This window comes from Theropithecus gelada, chromosome 16 (assembly GCF_003255815.1).
Source record: "Theropithecus gelada isolate Dixy chromosome 16, Tgel_1.0, whole genome shotgun sequence".
Taxonomy (NCBI): Eukaryota; Metazoa; Chordata; class Mammalia; order Primates; family Cercopithecidae; genus Theropithecus; species Theropithecus gelada.
Window position 1 is genome coordinate 9,759,839 of NC_037684.1, and position 22,869 is coordinate 9,782,707.

At 48.1% G+C, this 22,869-nt stretch overlaps 1 protein-coding gene across 4 annotated transcripts in view; it reads right to left on the reverse strand.

The window, feature by feature from the left end:
- MMP28 (matrix metallopeptidase 28) overlaps nucleotides 1-14,685 on the reverse strand; it is a 40,493-nt gene extending 25,808 nt beyond the window's left edge. For all 4 annotated transcript variants that reach the window (XR_003116195.1, XM_025362007.1, XM_025362006.1 and 1 more), the window contains exon 1: nucleotides 14,245-14,685. Coding sequence is in view for 3 of the 4 variants with exons in the window: in XM_025362007.1 (XP_025217792.1) it covers nucleotides 14,245-14,355 (111 nt within the window). In the remaining variant the exon portion in view is untranslated. The remainder of the gene's footprint in view (nucleotides 1-14,244) is intronic.
- Between the last annotated feature and the right edge of the window lie 8,184 nt (nucleotides 14,686-22,869).

Below are 22,869 nucleotides of genomic sequence, written 5' to 3' on the forward strand. Positions count from 1 at the left end.
TTTTTCTTTTCTTTTTTATGTTTTGTGTTTTAGAGATGGGGGTCTCACTATATCACCCTGGCTGGAGTGCAGTGGCTGTTCCCCGGCATGATCATCGCGCACCACAGCCTCAAAGTCCTGGACTCAAGTGATCCTCCTATAGCCTCTTGAATAGCTGGGACTACAGGTGCTGCATGCCACCATGCCTACCATGCTGTCTTTCTCTCTTTTTTTTTCTTTTTCTTTTTTTTTGAGACGGAGTCTCACTGTGTCACCCAGGCTGGAGTACAGTGGCTGCGATCTCGGCTCACTGCAAGCTCCGCCTCCTGGGTTCACGCCGTTTTCCCGCCTCAGCCTCCCGAGTAGCTGGGATTACAGGCACCCACCACCACGCCCGGCTAATTTTGTTTTTGTATTTTTAGTAGAGACGGGGTTTCACCGTGTTAGCCAGGATGGTCTCGATCTCCTGACCTCGCAATCCGCCCACCTCATCCTCCCAAAGTGCTGGGATTACAGGCGTGAGCCACTACGTCCGGCCACTATGCCGTGTTTCTTAACTTAAAATAATTCCAGTCATAGCTGCTGTCTTAAGGAAAATGCACAAGTTGGCAATGAAGCTAGATACTAAGACCAGCAAACCCTTAAATCTTTGCAAGTATCCAACCTCCCCTTGTGGATTTAACTCACATTCATTTTCAGCAACCTCCACATCCTCTTCTCAATAAAGTAACTTTTCATAGACTCCTCTTTCTAGATAACTTTCCCAGTCCATTTCATTGTTTTTCTACATTAATTCATTAGTATTTCAGAACTATTGTTTCCTTTTTTCCCTTTGCAAATGTACACTATTTTTGGATGCATAATGGATAAAAAGTGTTCTAGTGGCTTAATTTGGGAAGTTATTTCCTGCTCAAAATCGTGTGGCATCACGGTATAGCCGCCAGGTTTGGGAATGAAAATCTGTTCCCAACCTTGACTCTGCCAGATAACTGGGGACAAATTATTATTATTTTTATTTATTTTTATTTTTTGAGACGGAGTCTTGCTCTGTTGCCCAGGCTGCAGTGCAGTGGCGTGATCTCGTCTCACTGCAAGCTCCGCCTCCCGGGTTCACGCCCTTCTCCTGCCTCAGCCTCCCGAGTAGCTGGAACTACAGGCACCCACCACCACGCCCGGCTAATTTTTTGTATTTTTAGTCGAGACGGGGTTTCACCATGTTAGCCAGGATGGTCTGGATCTCCTCACCTCGCAATCCGCCTGCCTCGGCCTCCCAAAGTGCTGGGATTACAGGCATGAGCCACCATGTCTGGCCAGATGGGGACAAATTATTTAATCTCTTTGAGCTCCTCTTTCTTTATCCACAAAGTGAGAATAAGTTCAATTTATTCTTGATCTTATTCAGGGTTCTCAGAAGGACTAAATAAAAGAATGCACATTTAGCATAGTGCCTGGTACATAGTAAATGCTCAATAAACAATTGATCTGGTTGATTTACCTCAGAGGGAACATTAACTACAGACTTTTGGAATGCAATCCATCTGTAAAAAGGGAACTGCTTTGAACATGGCAGTTACACCTCTGTTCTCAATTCAGGTGCTTCTATCTCGGACTTGCCTGACCACATCTGGATGCCTGGTTCTCTTCCTTGTCTCCTCCCTTTCCCTCGGGGAGGATGGACAGAGGACTTTCTAAAGGTAGCCAGGGAATTAATGTCTCCTTAGAGGCAGTTGTGCTAGGTGAGTGACTTGGGAGAGACCAGGTCACAGGTCGGCATGGCTGGCACTCCCTTGTGCCTCTCTCCACAAACACACCCAGCCCTTATCAGGGAGTTGGCTCTGGTTCTGGAACTCTGAAGCCTTGGCCAGAGTGGGAGGGAGGGGAAATTAACTGGCGGCGTCTCCTGTTTCCTGGCTGGGCTGCTGTGCCTAGTACTCTGGCAGGCAAGGTGGGGTGGAGGGCAGGATGGGGGTTGGGAGTGAGGGCCTTTTTCAGGGGTCGCTCAGAGGGGAAGTCCTGGGCCTTTCTTCCTAACTCGCCTCTGGGACCCTGTAGGGTTGCAAGGCAGAGTTAAAAGTCTCAGTAAACAGAATGAGCATATGCCTGGGACACCAGCCAAGCAGAGCCACTGAAAGAATGAGAAAAAGAAATTTTAAGCATTTGACATTTTATATTTCTATAAAAGCACTGAAGTGGCTGTGCGCAGTGGCTCATGCCTATAATCCCAGCACTTTGGGAGGCCGAGGCAGGTGGATCACCTGAAGTCACGAGTTCGAGGCCAGCCTGGCCAACATGGTGAAACCCCATCTCTACTAAAAATACAAAAAATTAGCTAGGAGTGGTGGCCAGTGCCTGTAATCCCAGCTACTTGAGAGGCTGAGGCAGGAGAATCGCTTGATCCCAGGAGGTGGAGGTTGCAGTGAGCTGAGATCACTCCATTGCACTCCAGCCTGGGGGGCGACAAGAACAAGACTCCATCTCCACAAAAAAAAAAAAAAAAAAAAAAGGCACTGAAGTATTATAACAGGGATTATCAGGATTTATGGGCTCTCTTATATTTTTATACTTAACGTGCGTATATTCCAAAAAATTTCAAACACATGCAGGAAGGGGCTCCTGCTCCTTACTGATGTCAGGGCTGAGTGCTCTAACATTCTGTGGGGTGGAGGCAGATCCACATCCCCGGGTGAGGAGGTAGTGGGGCTGAAACTCCCTCTGCTCCTGGAAGTGTCCCTAACCCTTTTCTGTGAAGCTTTTTTCATGCCTCAGTTTTCCCCTGCAAAGGCGAGAGAAATGGTCTACTCTGCATGGGAGAAGGAGCAGGGCTGTGGGGTCAGGGTGGAAGAGTGGAAGCATGACAAAGGGATCCCAGGAGAAGACACAAAACTGGCAGGTGGAGCTCCAGTTCTCATCCCAGCTTGACCACAAACCCTCTTGGGGGTCATTTTCCTTCTAGGCTTCCATTGTCCTGGGGACTTGTTCAGTGGTTCTCTTTAGGACTCTCTGAGTTCCATCTGGGATCATCCCTGCCCCACTTCATGGAGGCAGGGTCTAGACTGCTCCTCCTGGCCTTGAAGTTCAAGGACCAGGTTTTCTCTCTTCTCTATTTTCCACCCGTCCCCTCTCTTAGGGAGCCCAAGCCTTGAGCTGAATGGAGAGGAAGCTGGAAGGCTGTGCCCCTTAGGTGACTCACCCTACTCTGGCCTAAAAGCTTGTGCCAACATGCCTTACCCCCTTGGTTAGGGCTGGGACCACTTTCCTGGGGAGTCACCTCTGAAAGTCCCTGGGAGTGGCTGTGGAGTCTGGGTAAAATGGAACTAGTTCTCCCGGGACCCAGCCAGCTTGGTGGAATCACACAGTGCTAGGGATTTTATGCCTGCATCAGTCCTGACTTGTTCTGGGAGGGTGCATACAGCCAAGCCTATTTAGTGCCTGAGGGAAGGGAAATTTTGGCCATTTCTGCGCAGGGCAGGACCAATGATGAGGTGTAGCAAGATGAACCCAAGACCTGAGTCAGGAAGTCTGCATCATTGAACTGGCAGGGCAAGGGCACTGGACTGAGAGTCTTGAGTTTTATTCCTGGTACTATGGCTAACTGTGTGTTCTTAGGCAAGTCCTGTGCCTCTCTGGGCTTCAGTTTCCTCCTCTATAAAATTAGGAGTTTGGATGATTATTATCATTTTTGAGATGGAGTCTCGCTCTGTCACCCAGGCTGGAGTGCAGTGGCGAGATCTCAGCTCACTGCAAGCTTCGCCTCCTGGGTTCACGCCATTCTCCTGCCTCAGCCTCCCAAGTAGCTGGGACTACAGGTACCTGCTACCACGCCCGGCTAATTTTTTGTATTTTTAGTAGAGACAGGGTTTCACCGTGTTAGCCAAGATGGTCTCGATCTCTTGACCTCGTGATCTGCCTGCCTCGGTCTTCCAAAGTGCTGGGATTACAGGCGTGAGTCACCGCGCCCGGCCAGGAGGTTGGATTATTAGAGCTCTAATATATATTTCAGCTCTATTCATTATTCTAGCCCTGCTTCTGCAACTGACTAACTGTGTAAGCTAAGACAAAGTTACTTAATCTCTCTGTGCCCCAATGTATAAAATGGGAGAAAGAACACTGTTTACCTTTCTCACAGGAGCATCGTCAACATCTAAGAAGATGGTTTGGGAAAGCTTTATGACAGTTGCCCTATTAACAATGTTATTTTTACCTCTATGGTCATGGAGCTTTATTGCTGGAAGGGACATTTGGTAGGTGAGTGTGTAGTACTCACCTTCTTTTTTTTTTTTTTTTGAGATGGAGTTTTGCTCTTGTTGCCCAAGCTGGAGTGCAATGGCGCAATCTCAGCTCACTGCAACCTCTGCCTCCTGGGTTCAAGGGATTCTCCTGCCTCAGCCTCTCGAGTAGCTGGGATTACAGGCGTGGGATTACAGGCATGTGCCACCATGCCGGGGTAATTTTTTGTATTTGTTGTTGTTGTTGTTGTTTGTTTGTTTGTTTGAGACGGAGTCTTGCTCTGTCGCCCAGGCTGGAGTGCAGTGGCCGGATCTCAGCTCACTGCAAGCTCCGCCTCCCGGCTTCACGCCATTCTCCTGCCTCAGCCTCCGGAGTAGCTGGGACTACAGGCGCCCGCCACCTCGCCCGGCTAGTTTTTTGTATTTTTTAGTAGAGACGGGGTTTCACCGTGTTAGCCAGGATGGTCTCGATCTCCTGACCTCGTGATCCGCCCGTCTCGGCCTCCCAAAGTTCTGGGATTACAGGCTTGAGCCACCGCGCCCGGCCTATTTTTTGTATTTTTAGTAGAAATGGGGTTTCACCATGTTAGCCAGGCTGGTCTCGAACTCCTGACCTCAGGTGATCTGCCCACCTCGGCGTTCCAAAGTGCTGAGATTACAGGCGTGAGCCACCATGCCCAGCCAGGACTCACCTTCTTAGACATCCTCCATATCATAGAATTTCAGCAGCAGAAATGAAATTAAGAATTTAAAAATTGCCAAATGCATGCAGAAACTGTCACTTTACCTATGATATACTCCATCTCATGTTACATTTTATTATTATTTTAGTTCTCATAGTGACTATTTGAGATTGTGCTTATCATTTAAGTGTATCTTTGGCATTATTAGCCAAGTCAAGATGCAGAGAATGGCAAGGGGTAGTGGCTCACGTCTGTAATCCTAGCACTTTAGAAGGCTGGGGCGGGAAGATTTCTTGAGGCCAGGATTTCGAGACCAGCCTGGCAACATAGTGAGATCCTGTCTCTACAAAAAAAAAAAAAAAAAAAAGAGACGAATGATAGCTGGTATTGTGCCTTGATGTGTTCTATATATGAAAATATCGGGGCTGGGCACGGTGGCTCAAGCCTGTAATCCCAGCACTTTGGGAGGCCGAGGCGGGCGGATCATGAGGTCAGGAGATCGAGACCATCCTGGCTAACACAGTGAAACCCCCGTTTGTCTCTACTAAAAATACAAAAAATTAGCCGGGCGTGGTGGTAGGCGCCTGTAGTCCCAGCTACTCAGGAGGCTGAGGCAGGAGAATGGCGTGAAGCTGGGAGGCGGAGCTTGCAGTGAGCTGAGATTGTGCCACTGCACTCCAGCCTGGGTGACAGAGCGAGACTCTGTCTCAAAAAAAAAAAAAAAAAAAAAAAGAAAATATTTTCTGGTAGTCAGGAACACAATAAGCCCTAGACAACTGTAGAGCTTTTTGAAGATATCACACCTTCTTTGAACCTCACAATGACCTTGCAAGAATATAGACAGGACAGGTGTTGCTATTCCCACTTTAAAATGAGGAAATTAAGTCTCAGGGGAGTGTAGTGTCTTACCAAAGTGACCTAGTGTGTGACAGAACCAGTACTCTAATCTGAATCTTCTGATATCTACCCTAGGATGTTTTATTTTACATTTAAACAAGTGACTCAGAGGCTTTAAAACTAAAGGGGCAAGGGCCAAGCTGCTGTCTCTACTGGCGAACTGATTCTCAAGAAAAAGGTCAAACTGGGGTGTTTCTGGCTGGATTTCTCTTATCTGCTTTACAAGAAAGTCCAGGGTTAGAGCAGAGAAAAGAAGTTGCTCAGGCAGTGGGCGCTGGCTTTCAAATAGGGGCTGGGATCCTGTTTTCCATCACACCCAAAACAGGTTGTTTAACAGGCCACAGGCATTGGACTGGACTGAAGCATGTTTCTGCGTAAAGACAAACATCTGCTACCAGAATGATCTGCTTTCACTCTCTAGCTCCTGGGAGCTAGTGAAGACCTCAGGGCAGTGGGGTCAACTCAGCTCCTTTCCTTTATTTTGGGCAAAGGCTTCCCCTTCCCTTCCCTCTGCCTGACTCCCTTTCTTTTCTCCTTCTTTCCTTTGTCCTTCATTTTTCTTTTCCTTTCTTTTTTTTTTGAGTCAGAGTCTTGTTCTGTTGCCCAGGCTGGAGTGCAGTGGCATGACCTCGGCTCACTGCAACCTCTGCCTCCTGGGCTCAAGCGATTCTCCTGCCTCAGTCTTCCGAGTAGCTGGGATTACAGGCGTGCACACTGTGCCCGGCTAATTCTGTATTTTTAGTAGAGATGGGCTTTGCCATGTTGGCCAGGCTGGTCTCAAACTCCTGACCTCAAGTGATCCACCTAACTTGGCCTCCCAAAATGCTAGGATGACAGGTGTGAGCCACTGCACCCAGCCCCTTTGTCCTTAGTCTTATAGTCACAAAGTTCTGTCTGGGTATAACCTAGATACCTCTTGCTATAATCCCTGCTCCTTCTTCTTTCTCTCTCTCTGTCTCTCTTTTTTTTCTTTCTTTCCTTTTTTTTTTTTTTTTCTTTTGAGATAGGGTCTTGCTTTGTCGCCCTGGCTGGAATGCAGTGGTATAATCACAGCTCACTACAAACCTTGACTTCCCGGGCTCAAGTGATCCTTGTACCTCAGCCTCCTGAGTAGCTGGGACTACAGGCATGTGCCATTGTGCCTGGCTAATTTTTCAATTTTTATAGAGATGGAGTCTCTCTATGTTGCCCAGGCTGGTCTCGAACTCCTGGCCTCAAATGATTCTTCTACCTTGGCATCCCAAAGTGCTGGGTTTACAGCCATCATGAGCCTTTGTGACCAGCCCTCCTTTCATTTTCTGTCCTTAAGGAAGATGGAAAACAGTAGCCAGTTAGTCTTTATCCAGACCACATCTTGTACTCTTTCTCTAATGCCAAATAAATATACTGTGTGGACTCATGGTTCTCACTAGACTTGTGGGGCTAAGTTTAGGGCACAAAATAATGCCTTGATCAAGGGTGGGTTTAAGGAGATATTTTCCAACCATCTCTCGCTGCTATTAGGGTCATGCTTCCACTCCCCAAATCCTGGTAATCGGCTAGACAAGTGCTTTTCCACCAACTGTGGTCCTCTAGAACCCTTCAGAGCCTCTTCTGCACTTCTCTTCACCCTGTACCCATGAGTCACTGAGCCGAGTTCTTGGGAACAGCTTCCACACCCAGGCTTCTGGGTTTCTGACTCACGAAAAGTCAAATGAATGGCTCTGGGGTATGAGAAACAGACACTGCATCTGGGGGTGGATACTCCACAGAAGCTCCAGTGTCTCCCTGGAGAAACAAACTATCCAGCTCCTTGTACTGGCACACTGGGAGTAGCTGTACAGATATAGCTAGACCACCCAGTGGAAGGCAGGTCCTGAAACTACTGCCTGGCTGTTCTAAAGAAGGTCCAAGCAAAGCAAATATTAGATAGATCCCTTAGGAATCTGTGTCACCCAAGCACAGGACAGTGTCTGGCTTGGAATGGGAGTGGGGGACAGGGTGATGATGTCATCCGTTAATTCTCAATCTTGCAACTCAGCAGTGTATGCTCTTCCTACTTACTAGTGCTGTCAGCAGCTCTAGTTTTCCTAAGTGGGCAACAATGAACTTGTTTGTTCACAACACAGCTTTGTAAGCAGTTAGTCTCCTCCCTGGCAAAGCCCACTCTGGAAAGGCCTCGACTTTGTTACATTGTGTGCACACAGGGGACACATAGAGCCATGTACACAGGGTACAGGAATACACCCAGAGACTTGAGAACACAGGCACATCCAGACAGACAGACATGGACACAAAGGCAGATGATGTAAACACACACACAAGCACACACATACATAGAGGCACAAGCATACAAGCACACCAAAGCCAAACAGTGTTAGAGCTAGAGAGAATCTTAGAAGTCATTTAAGAAATTTAGCCCTCTTATGTTACAGGAGAGGAAATTGCAGCCAAGTGAAGGAACTACCTATGATCACACAGCTGCTTTTTATTATTTCTTTCTTTCCTGTGCCCTTTTGGTTTAATTTGTTCTTTCTTCAGATTCTTAAAGTGGAAGCTTAAATCATTGACCTACAATTTTTCTTCTTTCTTACTATAGGAATTTAAAGCTGTAAATTTCATTTAAAGCTCTGCTTTAGCTGCATCTCACAAATATTGATATAAATGTTGTATTTTCATTATTATTTAGTTTCATTGCTCTGATGATTTCTGAATCAACTCATGAGTAATTTAGGAGTGTGTTGTTTAATTTCCAAATATCTGGGGCTTTGCTAGATGGCTTATTGCTACTGATTTTAAAATTAGTTCTGTTTTTGGTAAGAAAACACAATTTGCAGCATTTAATTTTTTTTTTTTTTGAGACGGAAGTCCCGCTCTGTCGCCCAGGCTGGAGTGCAGTGGCCAGATCTCGGCTCACTGCAAGCTCCGCCTCCCGGGTTTATGCCATTCTCCTGCCTCAGCCTCCCGAGTAGCTGGGACTACAGGCGCCCGCCACCTCGCCCGGCTAGTTTTTTGTATTTTTTTTTTTAGTAGAGACGGGGTTTCACTGTGTTAGCCAGGATGGTCTCGATCTCCTGACCTCGTGATCCGCCCGTCTCGGCCTCCCAAAGTTCTGGGATTACAGGCTTTAGCCACTGCGCCCGGCGTTTTTGGGTTTTTTTTGTTTTTTTGTTTTTTTTTTGAGACAGTCTCGCTCTGTTGCCCAAGCTGGAGTGAAGTGGCGATCTCGGCTCACTGCAACCTCCGCCTCCCGGTTTCAAGCAATTCTCCTGTCTCCGCCTCCCGAGTAGCTGGAATTACAGGCACACACCATCACGCCCAGCTAATTTTTGTATTTTTAGTACAGACGGGGTTTCACGATGTTGGCCAGGCTAGTCTCAAATTCCTGACCTCAGGTGATCCACCCGCCTCAGCCTCCCCAAGTGCTGGGATTACAGGCATGAGCCACCGCATCCGGCTTTTTTTTTTTTTTTTTTTTTTTTTTTGAGACAGAGCCTGGCGCTGTTTCCCAGGCTGAAGTGCAGCAGCGCAATCTCCGTTCACTACAACCTCTGCCTCCTGGGTTCAAGAAATTCTGCCTCAGCCTCCCGACTAGCTGAGATTACAGGCGTTTGCCACTATGCCTGGCTAATTTTTACTATTTTTAGTAGAGATGAGGTTTCACCATGTTGGTCAGGCTGGTCTCCAACTCCTGACCTCAAATGATCCTCCTGCCTTGGCCTCCCAAAGTGCTGGGATTACAGGCATGAGCCACCATACCTGGCCTTTTGCAAAATTTAAATTTTTTAAATGAACTGAGACTTATTTTATGGCCCAGCCTAATGGTCTCAGTTGGTAAATTATTGATATGCACCTGAAAAGAATGTGTATCTGGAGTTCTCAAGTGTGGTTTTCTATCAACATCAATTAGGTCAAGAAGGTTTACAGTATTGTTCAAGTCTGCTACATCCTGACTGATTTTTTTTTGTCTATTTTTTCTATTCTTTATTGGGAGAGTAGTGTTAAAGTTTCCAACTATCCAGTTCCAAAAGGCCACATATAATATGATCCCATTTATATGAAATGTCCAGGATATCCAAATATATGTACACAGAAATTAATCTGTAGAGGCTGAGTATGGTGGTTCAAGTCTGTAATCCCAGCAATTTGGGAGCCCGAGGCAGGCAGAACATTTGAGGTCAGGAGTTCAAAACCAGCCTGGCCAACATGGTGAAACCTCCATCTCTCACTTCCCACTTGACACATCCCATTTCCCACTTCACACTGACATTCCAATTCACAAATGTATTAATTTTTTTTTTTTTTAATGTGTAGAGACAGGGTCTCTCTATGTTGCTCAGGCTGGTCTCAAACTCCTTGGCTCAAGCAATCCTCCAGCTTTGGCCTCCCAAAGTGCTGGGATTAAAGGCATGAGTCACTGTGCCTGGCCACAAATGTACTAATCTTACAATAGCAGAATTCCATTTACCTGCCCCCGCTTGCCTTGTGCCATTGTCATAACTGTTACTTTTACATGTGTTTTAAAGTCCAATTATGGCCATAAGGGGGCATAGTCATAAGTTGGACTTTAAAATACACATAAAAGAAGAAGTTACGACAGTGGCACAGCACCTGGCCAAGGGAAGCAGGGGTGGGTAAATAAAATTCTACTGTTGTAGAATAGTAGAATTCCAGCCTGTAATCCCAGCACTTTGGAAGGCTGAGGCAGGAAGATTGCTTAAGTCCAGGAGTTTGAGACCAGCCTGGGCAACATGGGGAGACCTCATCTCTACAAAAATATTTTAAAATTAGTTGGGCATGGTGGTGCGTGTCTGTAGTTCCAGGTACTCAGGAGGCTGAGGCATGAGAATCACTTGAGCCCAGGAGACTGAGGCTGCAGTGAGCCACGGCTGTCTCAAAAAATAAAAATAAAGTCCAATTTACAATGTTATTATTTTGCTTTAAGCAGCAAGTTGTCTTTTACAGAAATTATGACGAGGGAAAAAAGTGTTTTATGTTTACTCATTTCCAAGCTTTGTTGGAGTAGGTCTTACTCTAGTTCATGGTGCTTACACCTAAAGCATGGCATTGCTGTTGTTTCAGATAGATGCCCAGGGTGCTGAAGAGGTTTCTCCATTTTGGCTGGCCCAGACTGCCGATATCTTCCAGAACTGCTCAACTTCTCCAGTTTTATTTCCTGTTCTCAATCACATAGCAGCTGTTCTCTGGTAAGTGTCACACAGTCTCACCCTACACGTGCTAGCACAGTCCCCAGGCAAGGACTTGCAGTGAACCCCATACAGACTTATGGGAACCCCCTTCAGTATAGCTCCCTCCTCTGTAATGCACCGCTCCACGGATTCTAGCTACTTCAACAGCCCTGAACTCTGAGCTTTGTCCCTCAGCACGGCAGGACTACTGTGCTCTGCTTGAGGTCTAGTTCCCCGCACTGCAGTCGGGAATTGTCTCCAAGCAAAGGACGGGGGCAATTGTGGGGCTCACTTTCTGGGTTTTCCTTCTGTGGATGGTTGTTCCCTAAATGACACAACAATATCTCCCATTCCTACATTCTTCTCACAACATGACTTTAACACTCCTCCCAGCAATTGTGGGGTCTACTTTCCCTACCCTTGAACCTGGGAGGGGGCTGTGACTGCTCTAGCCAATAGAGAGCAGTAGAAGCAATAGTAGGTCATAAAAAGGATATAGTTCCTCTCTCTTCTCCCTACTCCCAACACTCATCCCCAGGGGCCAGACACCATGTTATAAGGAAGCCCAAACTAGCCCACATGGACAGACCATGTGGATAGGTCCACGTGAAAAATAACTGAGGCCACCAGCCAACAGACAGCATCGACTGCCAGATATCAACACACTTCAGATGATTCCAGTCCCAGACACTGTAGAATAGAGACAAGCTGCCTTGATGTGCCCTATTTGAAATTTCGACTAACAGTATCTGTGAACTCAATAAATGGTTGTTTTACTTCACTAAGTTTTGGGGGTAATTTGTAATGTAGTCATAGTAACTAAAATACTCTCTTAAGGAATTGCAGCTCTGTGCTGTCTGCTGTCCAATGCTGAAAATAATCGCCTTACATATTTTGTCCTGTATTATTGTCATGAGGGAGCTAGTCTTCAAGCCCAGACTTTAAGCTGAAGCTGTATTCTCTAAAGTCATGATAAGGTAATAACAACATTGAGAGCAACTTCCTTTTATAGACTGCTTTCTATATCCTATGAACTGTGCTAGGCATTGTACATATGTTATTTCAGTGAAACCATACAACAATCCTGTGAAATAGGCATTATTAACCCCCATTGTATGGAGAAGAAAACTGAGGTTCATAGAGGTTAAATGAGTTATCCATGGTTTACATATGGGTTTGTCTGGCACTGAAGCTCATGCAATTACCCATATAAAAAACACATATAGACACATTCCAAGTTGTGTGTGTATATATGTAATATACGTATACATACACACACATGTGTACATGCATAGGCATATAGAGACACACACACACCCATTACACATTCCAGAGTTTTTATGCTTTTAAAATATTTTCTTGTTCTCAGAGTTAAAAATCCCCTTCCCCCCAATTTATGTTAAATAGACTGAAAGAAAATCTGCTGGATATTAAGTTTCCCAAGCATACCCCAAGATGAAATTCTCTCCATCTGGGGCCACCACAGGCATGGGCAGCAGAGATATGCCTCTGTTCCCTTGCCAGGGATTGCCTGGGACCCGAACTTGCAGGGAGGTGGGGTGGGACTCTTAAACAAGACTTGGCTTGGCAGACAGAAGCCTTCTCCTGGGGCTGCAAGGACTCTGTACTTGATGTTGTAAGAGTCTCAATTCAGAGAAACAAAGTGCTTCTCTGAATGTGCAGAGAAAGCAGAGAGCCCAGAGCAAGAGCCCAGTGCTAGGAAGGGAAGGAGTGGAAGGCGACGAGAGATAATCCCTTGTTGAAGCAGGGTCATTTCCAAATATTCCCCAGTAGTGATGGGAGCTGGCTGATGGAAGGATGAGGCATTCAGAGAGGGCCCTCTTCATTCTGCAGTTTCCCCAAATTCAGCTTGCCCTTCTAGGGAAGGGGAGTAGGGAGGATACTGAGAAGCTCTCAATGGGCAGTTTGAGGGCAGGAAAGAAGCTCTTAGAGGAGCAAGAGTCTCAGGGCAGAGCGTTGAGCTCAGTAATTCAGAACCTGTTCATATTCCAGCCGGGCGCGGTGGCTCGCGCCTGTAATCCCAGCATTTTGGGAGGCTGAGGCAGGCGGATCACTTGAGGTCATGAGTTTGAGACCAGCCTGGCCAATATGGTGAAACCCCGTCTCTACTAAAACAAAGCAAAACAAAACCTGTTCAAATCCCTTCTCCTTAAAATAGTGTAGACCCTGGTCGTATTCTTGAGAAGTAAGAACACAGGCAGACATGCTTCTCTAGGGGGAGAAAAGAAACGATACTGTTGTGTTATTACAATCATTTTGTTTTGTTTTGCTTTGCTTTGCTTTTGAGACAGAGTCTCGCTCTGTCGCCCAGGCTGGAGTGCAATGGCAGGATCTTGGCTCACTGCAACCTCTGCCTCCCGGGTTCAAGTGATTCTCCTGCCTCAGCCTCCCGGGTAGCTAGGATTATAGGCGCCCGCCACTACGTCCGGCTAATTTTTGTATTTTTAGTAGAGACGGGCTGGTCTCGAACTCCTGACCTACGGTGATCCGCCCACCTCAGCCTCCCAAAGTGCTGGGATTACAGGCGTGAGCCACGGCGTCCGGCCTACAATCACTTTTATCTAGAAAATAGATGCCCCATATTGATCCCCACCCCTACCTCACAAAAAAATTCCCCTTGCACAACCTGCAGCAAGCAAGTTGGGTCCAAAGCAAGAAAATGGAAAGGGAGCTCTCTAAGGTTCTTGCCCCCTTTTCTCAAGTTCAGTCCTGAAGCTCCGTTTAAAGCTCCTTAGAAGCAACTCTTGAGAGTATACTGCTCTTGCATTTTACACACAAAGAAACTAGTTCTGAGCAGTTTCAATGGCTTGCCCAAGCCTGAGGTCAGCGGCGGTCCCCGGCCAGGAAGCCAGCGCTGTGTTCCGCGTCCCGGCCAGCCAGCGGTACCCTCTCCACAGCACCAAACTGAGGCTTCCACACCGTTCGGGGGCACCCGACGAATGAACGTCATTCTCCCCAGCCTAGGTGGTAAGGGAGAGTGGCCCCGTGCCAAACTAGGGTAGGAGGTCCCCTCTGGGCTCTTGTCTGTCTGTCCGGTCTCGTCTCTGCACCCACCCCAGCCCATCAGTGCGGATCCGCGTGCCTGTGTGGTTCCAGCCCGGCACGGGGAAAAAACTGCCCAGCTCTTTATGTTCAAGTGCGAAGGGGGCGGAGGACGGGGGAGGGTAACGCAGATTGTCTGCTCACAGGGGACTGCCAGGTGGCCTGACTGCCGAGTTCTGACAGGTCTCAAGCACGCGCACCGCTCTGCGCCAGGTACACACCGCGTACCTCCGCCTCCTTGCGCAGCTCCTGGCCTCCGCGCTCCGCGGGCTGGGCGTCCAGGCGGTCCCATAGCAGCAGCGGCAGGGCGCGCAGCAGGAGGCCGACGCGCGCGACCATCTCGCTGCCTCTGGTGCAGCCCGACTCGAGGAGCTACTGCGCGCAGGGAGCCAGCCGGCAGTCAGCCGCGTCCGGGACCCCAGGGATGGCAATGCTCTGCGCCGACCCCGCGCGGAGTGGGACTGTTCCGGGGTTTCGCCAGTGCCCCAGCTCCGCCTGCTGGGCCGCTCCTCCGCCGCGCTTCGCCGGGAGCCGGCCAGAGGTCGTCCAGCCTGGGCAGTGCCTGCCCGCGGGTCCGCCGGCCCCGGGGACCGAGGGAGGGAGGAAGGAAAGGCAGGCGGAGGGGGCGGAGGCCCGGCACTCCCGCCCCACCCACCCCGCTCCGCCGCTGGAACGCGCAGCGGTCCCAGAGCCTCTTCCGTTCGCTGCACGGCCTCGCCCTGCGCCCGCCACCGCCGTACGGATCAGTCCTCTCGCCCGCCACCTCCAGTTGACCCGGATCTGTCCAGGGAAGGTGAGGGAAGAAAGGCCTTCTCCTGGCAAGCGTGGCTACCTAAGACTCCGATGAAGAGAGGTCTTGGTCTACCTGAGGGTCGTTGATTGTTTCAGCTGGGTGGGGAGCGAGGCCCCCCACCCAGGGTCGGGGTGTAAGAGAAGGAGCACAGGGCTGGGCTCAGAACTGGGTTTGAGTTCCAGACTTGCTCCTTTGCTAGCCCTTTGAGTCCTGCCTCAGCCACCTGCTGGCTGTGTGGTGTTGGACCAGTCACTCACCCTCTCTGAACCCACTTTTCTCATCAGTAAATGGGATAATAAGAATATCGTTATCCTGTGACTGTTGGGGAGATTTAATGAGATAATAATGCCTGTAAATTACTGAGCAGGGTGCATGGCATCATGAAGTGTGCACTTAATAAGGGGTAGGCTGCAGCTGTGTGATCTTTGGTGAAGGATTTAACTACTTCGAGCATCAGTTTCCTTATCAATAAAATGACAGCATACGATATTTAGTGCCCAGCGTTGCATGAGGATGAAAAGAGAAAATGAGTGTAAAGTGCCTGATTTTATATACCCCACAAGGATGGAGTGAAACAGTTTACGCGTAAGCCTTTGCTAAACTCACATTGAGCAAAAAGTAAACTGTTTTCATTATCTGTCTGTGTAACTGAGAGCTGGTTGCTGTCTCACTTCTACTCAATTCACTACTTTGTAAAATGCAAATGGAAAATGATACTGAGCTCTGGGGGTCATTGTGGATTTAGATGAGTTCATGTGTGTAAAAATAATCTGGAATCCCTAAAGTGCTGAACAAAAATAATGCTGTGTTCCAACCCTAAGGCTCAGGGCCTCGGTATCACACAATGTTTTCATACTATTTAGAAAAATACACCACTTGTGTGGAGGAATTGGAAAAAGCCCCCCCATCCCCACTTTTTTTTTTATGAGATGGAGTCTTGCACTGTTGCCCAGGCTAGAGTGCAGTGGCTCCATCTTGGCTCACTGCAGACTCCGCCTCCCGGGTTCAAGCAATTCTCCTGCCTCAGTCTCCTGAGTAGCTGGGATTACAAGCGCCCACCACCGCGCCTGACTAATTTTTGTATTTTTTAGTAGAGACAGGGTTTCACTATCTTGGATAGACTGGTCTCGAACTCCTGACCTCATGATCCACCTGCCTCGGCCTCCAAAAGTGCTGGGATTACAGGCATGAGCCACCGCCCCCAACTGGAAAAAGCCCTTTTAATAGACATTTTATGTGTGTATATATGTACATATGTATTTTTAAGACAGGGTCTTGCTCTGTTGCCCAAGCTGGAGTGCAGTAGCACGATCACAGCTCACTGTAGCCTTGACTTTCAAGGCTCAAGCAATCCTCCCATCTCAGCCTCCTGAGTAGCTGGGATTGCAGGCACGTGTCACCATACCCGACTAAATTTTTAATATTTTATAGAAGAAGGGATGGAAAGATTCTGCCTGGAGAAAAAATTGGCAAACCTAGGTCTGACTCCAGCTTGGTCCACAGTGTCCTTACCAATTGATGATCATCAGAGCTCCCTGCCCAAAGCAGGGCTATCTGGCCTGTCAAAATTCATCTATTGGTAAAAGCCACCATATGTCATGCCATACCTATAACCACCCACCCACACACACACACACACACACACACACACACATTCTCTCTCTCTCCCACTTTCTCTCTAAGGTTGCCAGGTGAAACAGAGGATGCCCAATTAATCTTGAATTTCAGATTAATGATGAATAAGTTTTTGGTATTAACTGTCCCAAATATTGCATAGCACCCATTTACTTTTTAAAATATTCATTAATCTGAAATTCAAGTTTAACTGGAGTCCTGTATTTTTATTTGCTAAATCTAGTAATCCTATCTCACTCTCCTTCAGAAGCTCCCTCCCCAAGGTCCATTGCAGGGTTTTGCTTGAATCGGCAGCCATGTTACAGTCTGTTCTTTTTGGGGGGATATATGTTGAGTATAGGGTCTTGCTGTGTTGCCCATGCTGGCCTGAAACTCCTGGGCTCAGACAATCCTCCTGAGCAGCTGGGGCTACAGGCATGCATCACCACACCCACCTCACAGAAGGAAGGAGAACCTTCCTACTAGTTGCCTGACAAGGCTGGAAGCTCTCTAAAAGCAAGGGGCAGTTCAGCCTCATATCCACTATCTCTGGGGCACCAACCCAGGCAGGGATGCTTCTTACAAATGTGCACAGGGCATCCTCAGAGAGGGGGCATAGATGGCAAAGAGATCCATCCTCAACTCCAGACACCCTACGGCTCCCTGATGGGGATGCATCTGCACATCCTTTTTCTCATTGGTTTGCCCAGAGAAGTGCCTTTTAAAAATTGGTATGCCCAGGATGGATGCCCCTTTTTCATTGGTTGGTTGGAAAGTGAACAGGGCCTGTTTCCAGTTAGTCTCCCTCAAAGGAATGCCTGTTTCTTTTTATTTCATTCTTTAGAGACAGGGTCTTGCTCTTATTCTCAGGCTCGAGTACAGCAGCATAGTCAGGGTTCACTGCAGGCTTGACCTCTCAGGCTCAAGCCATCCTCCCACCTGAGCTTCCAGAGTAGCAGAGACTACAGGACACACCACCACACCCGGCCAGGAATGCCTGTTTCTAAAATGTTTATTCTGGCTGGGAATGCCTGCTCTAAAATATCTATTCTGACCGGGCGCGGTGGCTCATACCTGTAATCCCAACGTTTCAGGAGGCTGAGATGGGAGGATCATTTGAGCCCAGGAATTCAAGACCAGCCTGGCCAACATAGTGAGACACACTATGTCTGTGTCACATCCCAGAGGTTCTCCATTTCAGCTTCACTGGGAAGAGAAGGTACGAGAAGTCATGGTTCTCTGGAGGGCTGAATGTCTGGGAGGAGACAGGCTTGGCCACTTGGAAAGCTGATCCTGCCTGTCTCTGCATCCCAGCGTAGCTCTGGTCCCTGAACCCCTCAAACTAGCACCACTGTGCATTTGAAAGTTGACTTTCTCTGTTTTCCTTTTGTGTTCTTGTTTGGATTATTTCATCCCATCCTTTCCTCTCCCTATGCCATCTCTGCTTGTGGTCACCTTGAAGTGCCATCCAGACTTGAAACTGCCTGCAAGAATTTATGCAGAACAAAGCTTTCTCCACCCATACGCTTACCCCAGACTTCAACCCTGCCGTTGCGTAGGATGTCGCTTTCCCGGGAAGATAACATATTTCCATGGTTTGAATTTGGGTAGCAGGAGGTTCCGGTTCCCTTCTTCCTCTGAAGATTACTCATAAATCCCAGAGCACCAAATTCTGTGATCTTCAAAATCCATGGGGCTGTGAAGCCCCACAAGTGACTTGCTGTATGTTTTCATGTCTAGTACATATCCTGAGCCAAATTCACTTTGGATGGGGTGGGGAGGGTGGGCAGCAGTTTGCTGTGTGGATGCTGGGAGGATGGGAGGGGGTCCAAGGAGAAAAGGAAGATGAAAGCAGGGCAGTTTATTGACAAGAGACTCAATTCACAGGAAGGGTACCTGGAGAGTGACTGGAGAATGGCTTTGGATCAGGGATTCTCAAACCATGACCCAAAGATTACCCACATCCAAAAGAATACTGTGGTGGCAAGTCCCTACGTTAATCCAATACCATTATTTCCTCCTCTGGTAGGAGTGGGTGTGGGCATGGGAATGAGGAGTTGGAACAAATGATAGTGATTAATACTTGTTGGGGGATTAACATGGGCCACATATGTGGTATGTACTTTACATAAATCATGTCATTGACTCATTGCAACTTCCTTATGAGAAAGCTACTATTATAAGCATCCTAATTTTAAATATGAGGAAACTGAGGCACAGAGAGATTGTATCACTTGTCCAGAGTCACAAATCTTATAATGGTTTTTCGTGTTTTTTTTTTGTTTGTTTTTTTTTTTGAGACAGAGTCTCGCTCTGTTGCCCAGGCTGGAGTGCAATGGTGCGATCTCAGCTCACCACAACCTCCGCCTCCTGGGTTCCAACAATTCTCCTGCCTCAGCATCCCAAGAAACTGGGATTACAGGCACCTGCAACCACACCTGGCAATTTTTTTTTTTTTTTTTTGTATTTTTAGTAGAGACGGGGTTTTGCCATGTTGGCCAGGCTGTTCTCAAACTCCGGGCTTCAGGTGATCCACCTGCCTCAGCCTCCCAAAGTGCTGGGATTATAGGCGTGAGCCACTGCACCCGGCCGCAGATCTTATAATGGAACCTGTAATTCAACCTGGATGCTGTAACTCCAGATCTAGGGCCTATAAATACTACACTATCCTGCCTCAAGTCAAATTTATAAAATGTGATTCTTAGATCACCTGCATTGAATCACCTGAAAAATTCAGATTCCAGAGCCCTATTCCAGACCTACTGAATTACTGATTAGTAAATACCAACTTCCAGGAGGAAGATAGGTTTTCCCAGGGTCTGTTTCTCTCCTTCCTTCTCTCCCTGTTTTGGCTGAGCAGATTCCTGACCCAGCTTGGCTGGTAGTTCTCTTCACACCTCCTCTTCAAAGAGAGCTGCTTCTCCTGCTTCCCTCTCTCTGCATTGGGGCTTGGCTTAGATCCACAGTGCCTCCCAGCACTCCCAGAGTGGACAGGATCCTGTGGAACTCATGCCAGGGCCTGGGCACATTGCCTGCCCAGGGGAGTGTCTGGCAGCTGCTGCTTCCCAGTCCTTCCTCCTGCTGACAGAAGACAACAGCAGAACCCCTTGAATCAGGCAGGATGTGTGAACCTGGACAAGGTTCCTCTGGGCCTCAGTTTCTCACTTTGTAATATGGGGAACAATCAGCTTTGTCTCTGCCCCTTCCTCCTCCCCAGGAAGCATGTGGAACACAATGTAGATTTTCTCAGGAAGAATTCTGAGCTCCGGAGACAGGCACTCAAGAGTGCCTGTCTCAAAAACACATAAGCAGAGGAATAATTAGCGGAATAATGAAGACATGAGGTTAGGTTGGGAGCACTGACGAGGAGGCTTTCCTGAGTAGTGAGGACTTTTGCTGTCAAAATTTAAATTCATTTTTGACCATAGCCTCTGCATTTTTAGCTGTGATTCAATTCCAGAAGCCCTGACTAACAACCGTCTCTGCCTCTGGATGGGAAATGTCCTCTCTCTGGCACCGGGGGATATGGTCTCAGCAGTCTAGGTCACACTCACAGGCATACATCGCTGTCTGCTCCCCCTGTACATGTACACACACGCTCATACGGGACTGGAAAAAGTAAGAAATTTGGAGCAAGATAAACCTGGGGTTGAATCTCAACTTTTTCACATTCTGTGTGACTTTTGCAAGTCAACTAACCTCTCTGAGTTTCTGCCATTACAAAATGGGAGAGAAATAACTCCTGCCTTTTCTGCTATCCCGTGTGTAATGGGGAACAAGCTAGACAATCAGAAAGTATTAAATACAGCCGGGCGCGGTGGCTCAAGCCTGTAATCCCAGCACTTTGGGAAGCCAAGGAGGGCAGATTACTTGAGATCAGGAGTTCGAGACCAGCCTGACAAACATGGTGAAACCCCGTCTCTACTGAAAATACAAAAATTTGGCCAGGTGCGGTGGCTCATACCTGTAATCCCAGCACATTGGGAGGCCAAGGTGGGCAGATCACCTGAGGTCAGGAGTTCGAGACCAGCCTGACCAACATAGAGAAACTCCATCTTTACTAAAAAATACAAAATTAGCCGGGCGTGGTGGCGGCGCATGCCTGTAATCCCAGCTATTTGGGAGGCTGAGGCAGGAGAATCGCTTGAACCCGGGAGGTGGAGGTTTTGGTGAGCTGAGAGATCACGCCATTGCACTCCAACCTGGGCAACAAGAACGAAACTCTGTCGAAAGAAAAGAAAGTTAAATCCTACAAAGTGCTGGATATTGGGTGCACAGACCTGAGAGCACAGTCATGCATTCTGTGCACAGGTTCACACTGGAGCACGCTCACATCCAAATGACATACACAAACCTGCCCCAGGACAGTCACACGAGCATCTCCGCTCCTGGCAATGATCTCTGTCTCAGAGCAGCCCCGTCTTCCCTAACTCTCATCATGGTCTAGCAGGGCGTCAGCCTCTTCTTGTTTTTTACTCACACCAGGACCCAGGGGACTTGCAAGGAGCACAATAAAAGCCTGGCCAATCTGGCGCTGTGCCCCACTTCCCTTCCACATAAAGGCTGTCTAACCACCAGGCATCTGGCCTGAAAGGCTGGGCCAGGACCTACTCAGCATCTGCTGCTTTGCTTAAAAGACCTGCTAACAGGAAAGTGTCTGGTTCCTTTCTACCCCAAACAGGAAGCGCCTGCCACTGTCGGGAGGATGGGGTAGCCTGGTCATTTACAAGGAGCCTCCCTCTCCTGCACTGGAGCCTCAGAGTAATTATCCTGGCAGGGCCGCTCTCTAGGAAGGCCAGGGGAGAAGGGCTTCAGGGACGCCTCCACTGGGGTGGGGCTGGGGTGGTGACAACAGCTACACACTGCCTGTGGCAATTGGCACCAGGTGGTTGTCGTTCTTTCAACAAACACTCACTGAACACTTACTCTGTGCCCCGTGGGAGACATAGGGAAGTCCTAGATAAGGCCTTTGAGCTTGAGGAGTTTAAAGACAAGACAGAAAGACAAGTCATGCTCCTTTTTTTCCCCCATTTATTTATTCATTTATTACATGCCATTGTTTTTTCCTTTTTAAAAATGCCTAGTGTTAGACTGGGTGTGGTGGCTCATGCCTGTAATCCCAGCACTTTGGGATGCCAAGGCAGACAGATTGCTTGAGGCCAGGAGTTCGAGACCAGCCTGGCCAACATGGTGAAACCCCATCTCTATTAAAAATACAAAATTGGCCAGGCATGGTGGCTCACGCCTGTAATCCCAGCACTTTGGGAGGCCGAGGTGGATGGATCACGAGGTCAGGAGTTCAAGACCAGCTTGGCCAAGATGGTGAAACCCCGTCTCTACTAAAAATACAAAAATTAGCCGGGCACGGTGGCAGGAGCCTGTAATCCCAGCTACTTGGGAGGCTGAGGCAGGAGAACTGCTTGAACCCAGGTGGCAGAGGTTGCAGTGAGCCGAGATTGAGCCACTGCACTCCAGCCTGGGTGACAGAGTGAGACTCCGTCTCAAAAAAAGAAAAGAAAAGAAAAGAAAATTAGCCAGGTGTGGTGGCACATGCCTGTAATCTTAGCTACCTGGGAGGCTGAGGCAGGAGAATCTCTTGAGCCTGGGAGGCGGAGGCTGCAGTGAGCTGAGATCACCCCACTGCACTGTCTGGGTGACAGAGTGAGGCTCCGTCTAAAAAAAAAAAAAAAAAAAAATGCCTACTGTTTCAGGCATTGTGCTGGGACCTGGATGTTCAGAAAGGAATTATGCAACCCAACTAGAGAGCAAACAGGCAAGGCATGCAAGCCTTGAATTATGCGGTACAACTGTGAGTTCCAGAGGATTTCAAAAAAAGCAAAAAATCATCATGATCCGGTTTTTACTTTGGTCAGAGCAATAACCTTTCCCTGCCCTCTAGAGTCTATGTTCTAAACAGCAGGCAGAGTAATCCTGGTAAAACAGGTCAGCTCTTGCTGGGCCTCTCTGCTCAAATGGCTCCCTCTAATGGTTTCCCCTTTAAGTGAATCCTTACAATGCCCTTACAAGGTCCTATACCATTGGTAGAAGGGTTAGGGGAAGCCAAGCAGGGGATGGAGGCAACTCAGAAATGATCAATAGCAAGATGACTATAAGCTGTAGGTGGGGGGACAAAGGGAGGAGGCAAGTTACTAGGGCCAAGGAGCCAGGGTCACCAATGGAAACTGGAGCTCTGAGACTTCCCTGAGGCAGAGTGGGAGGGGGAGAGATAACCCTCTTCTTTCCTTTCTTCCTCTCTTCTTCCACCTAATTTCCCACCAGGTCTCTCCTTGGCCAATTCAAGCTGAAAGATACCGCCAGAGGAACTTTCTGAAACTGAAACAAGGCAACCCTGTAGGGGTCTGCTCCCCTGTGAGGACAGGAAGAAGGGATCCAGGGCCAACAGGCCCAGTACCAAGACTCTATTTTTTTTTTTTTTCTTTTGAGAT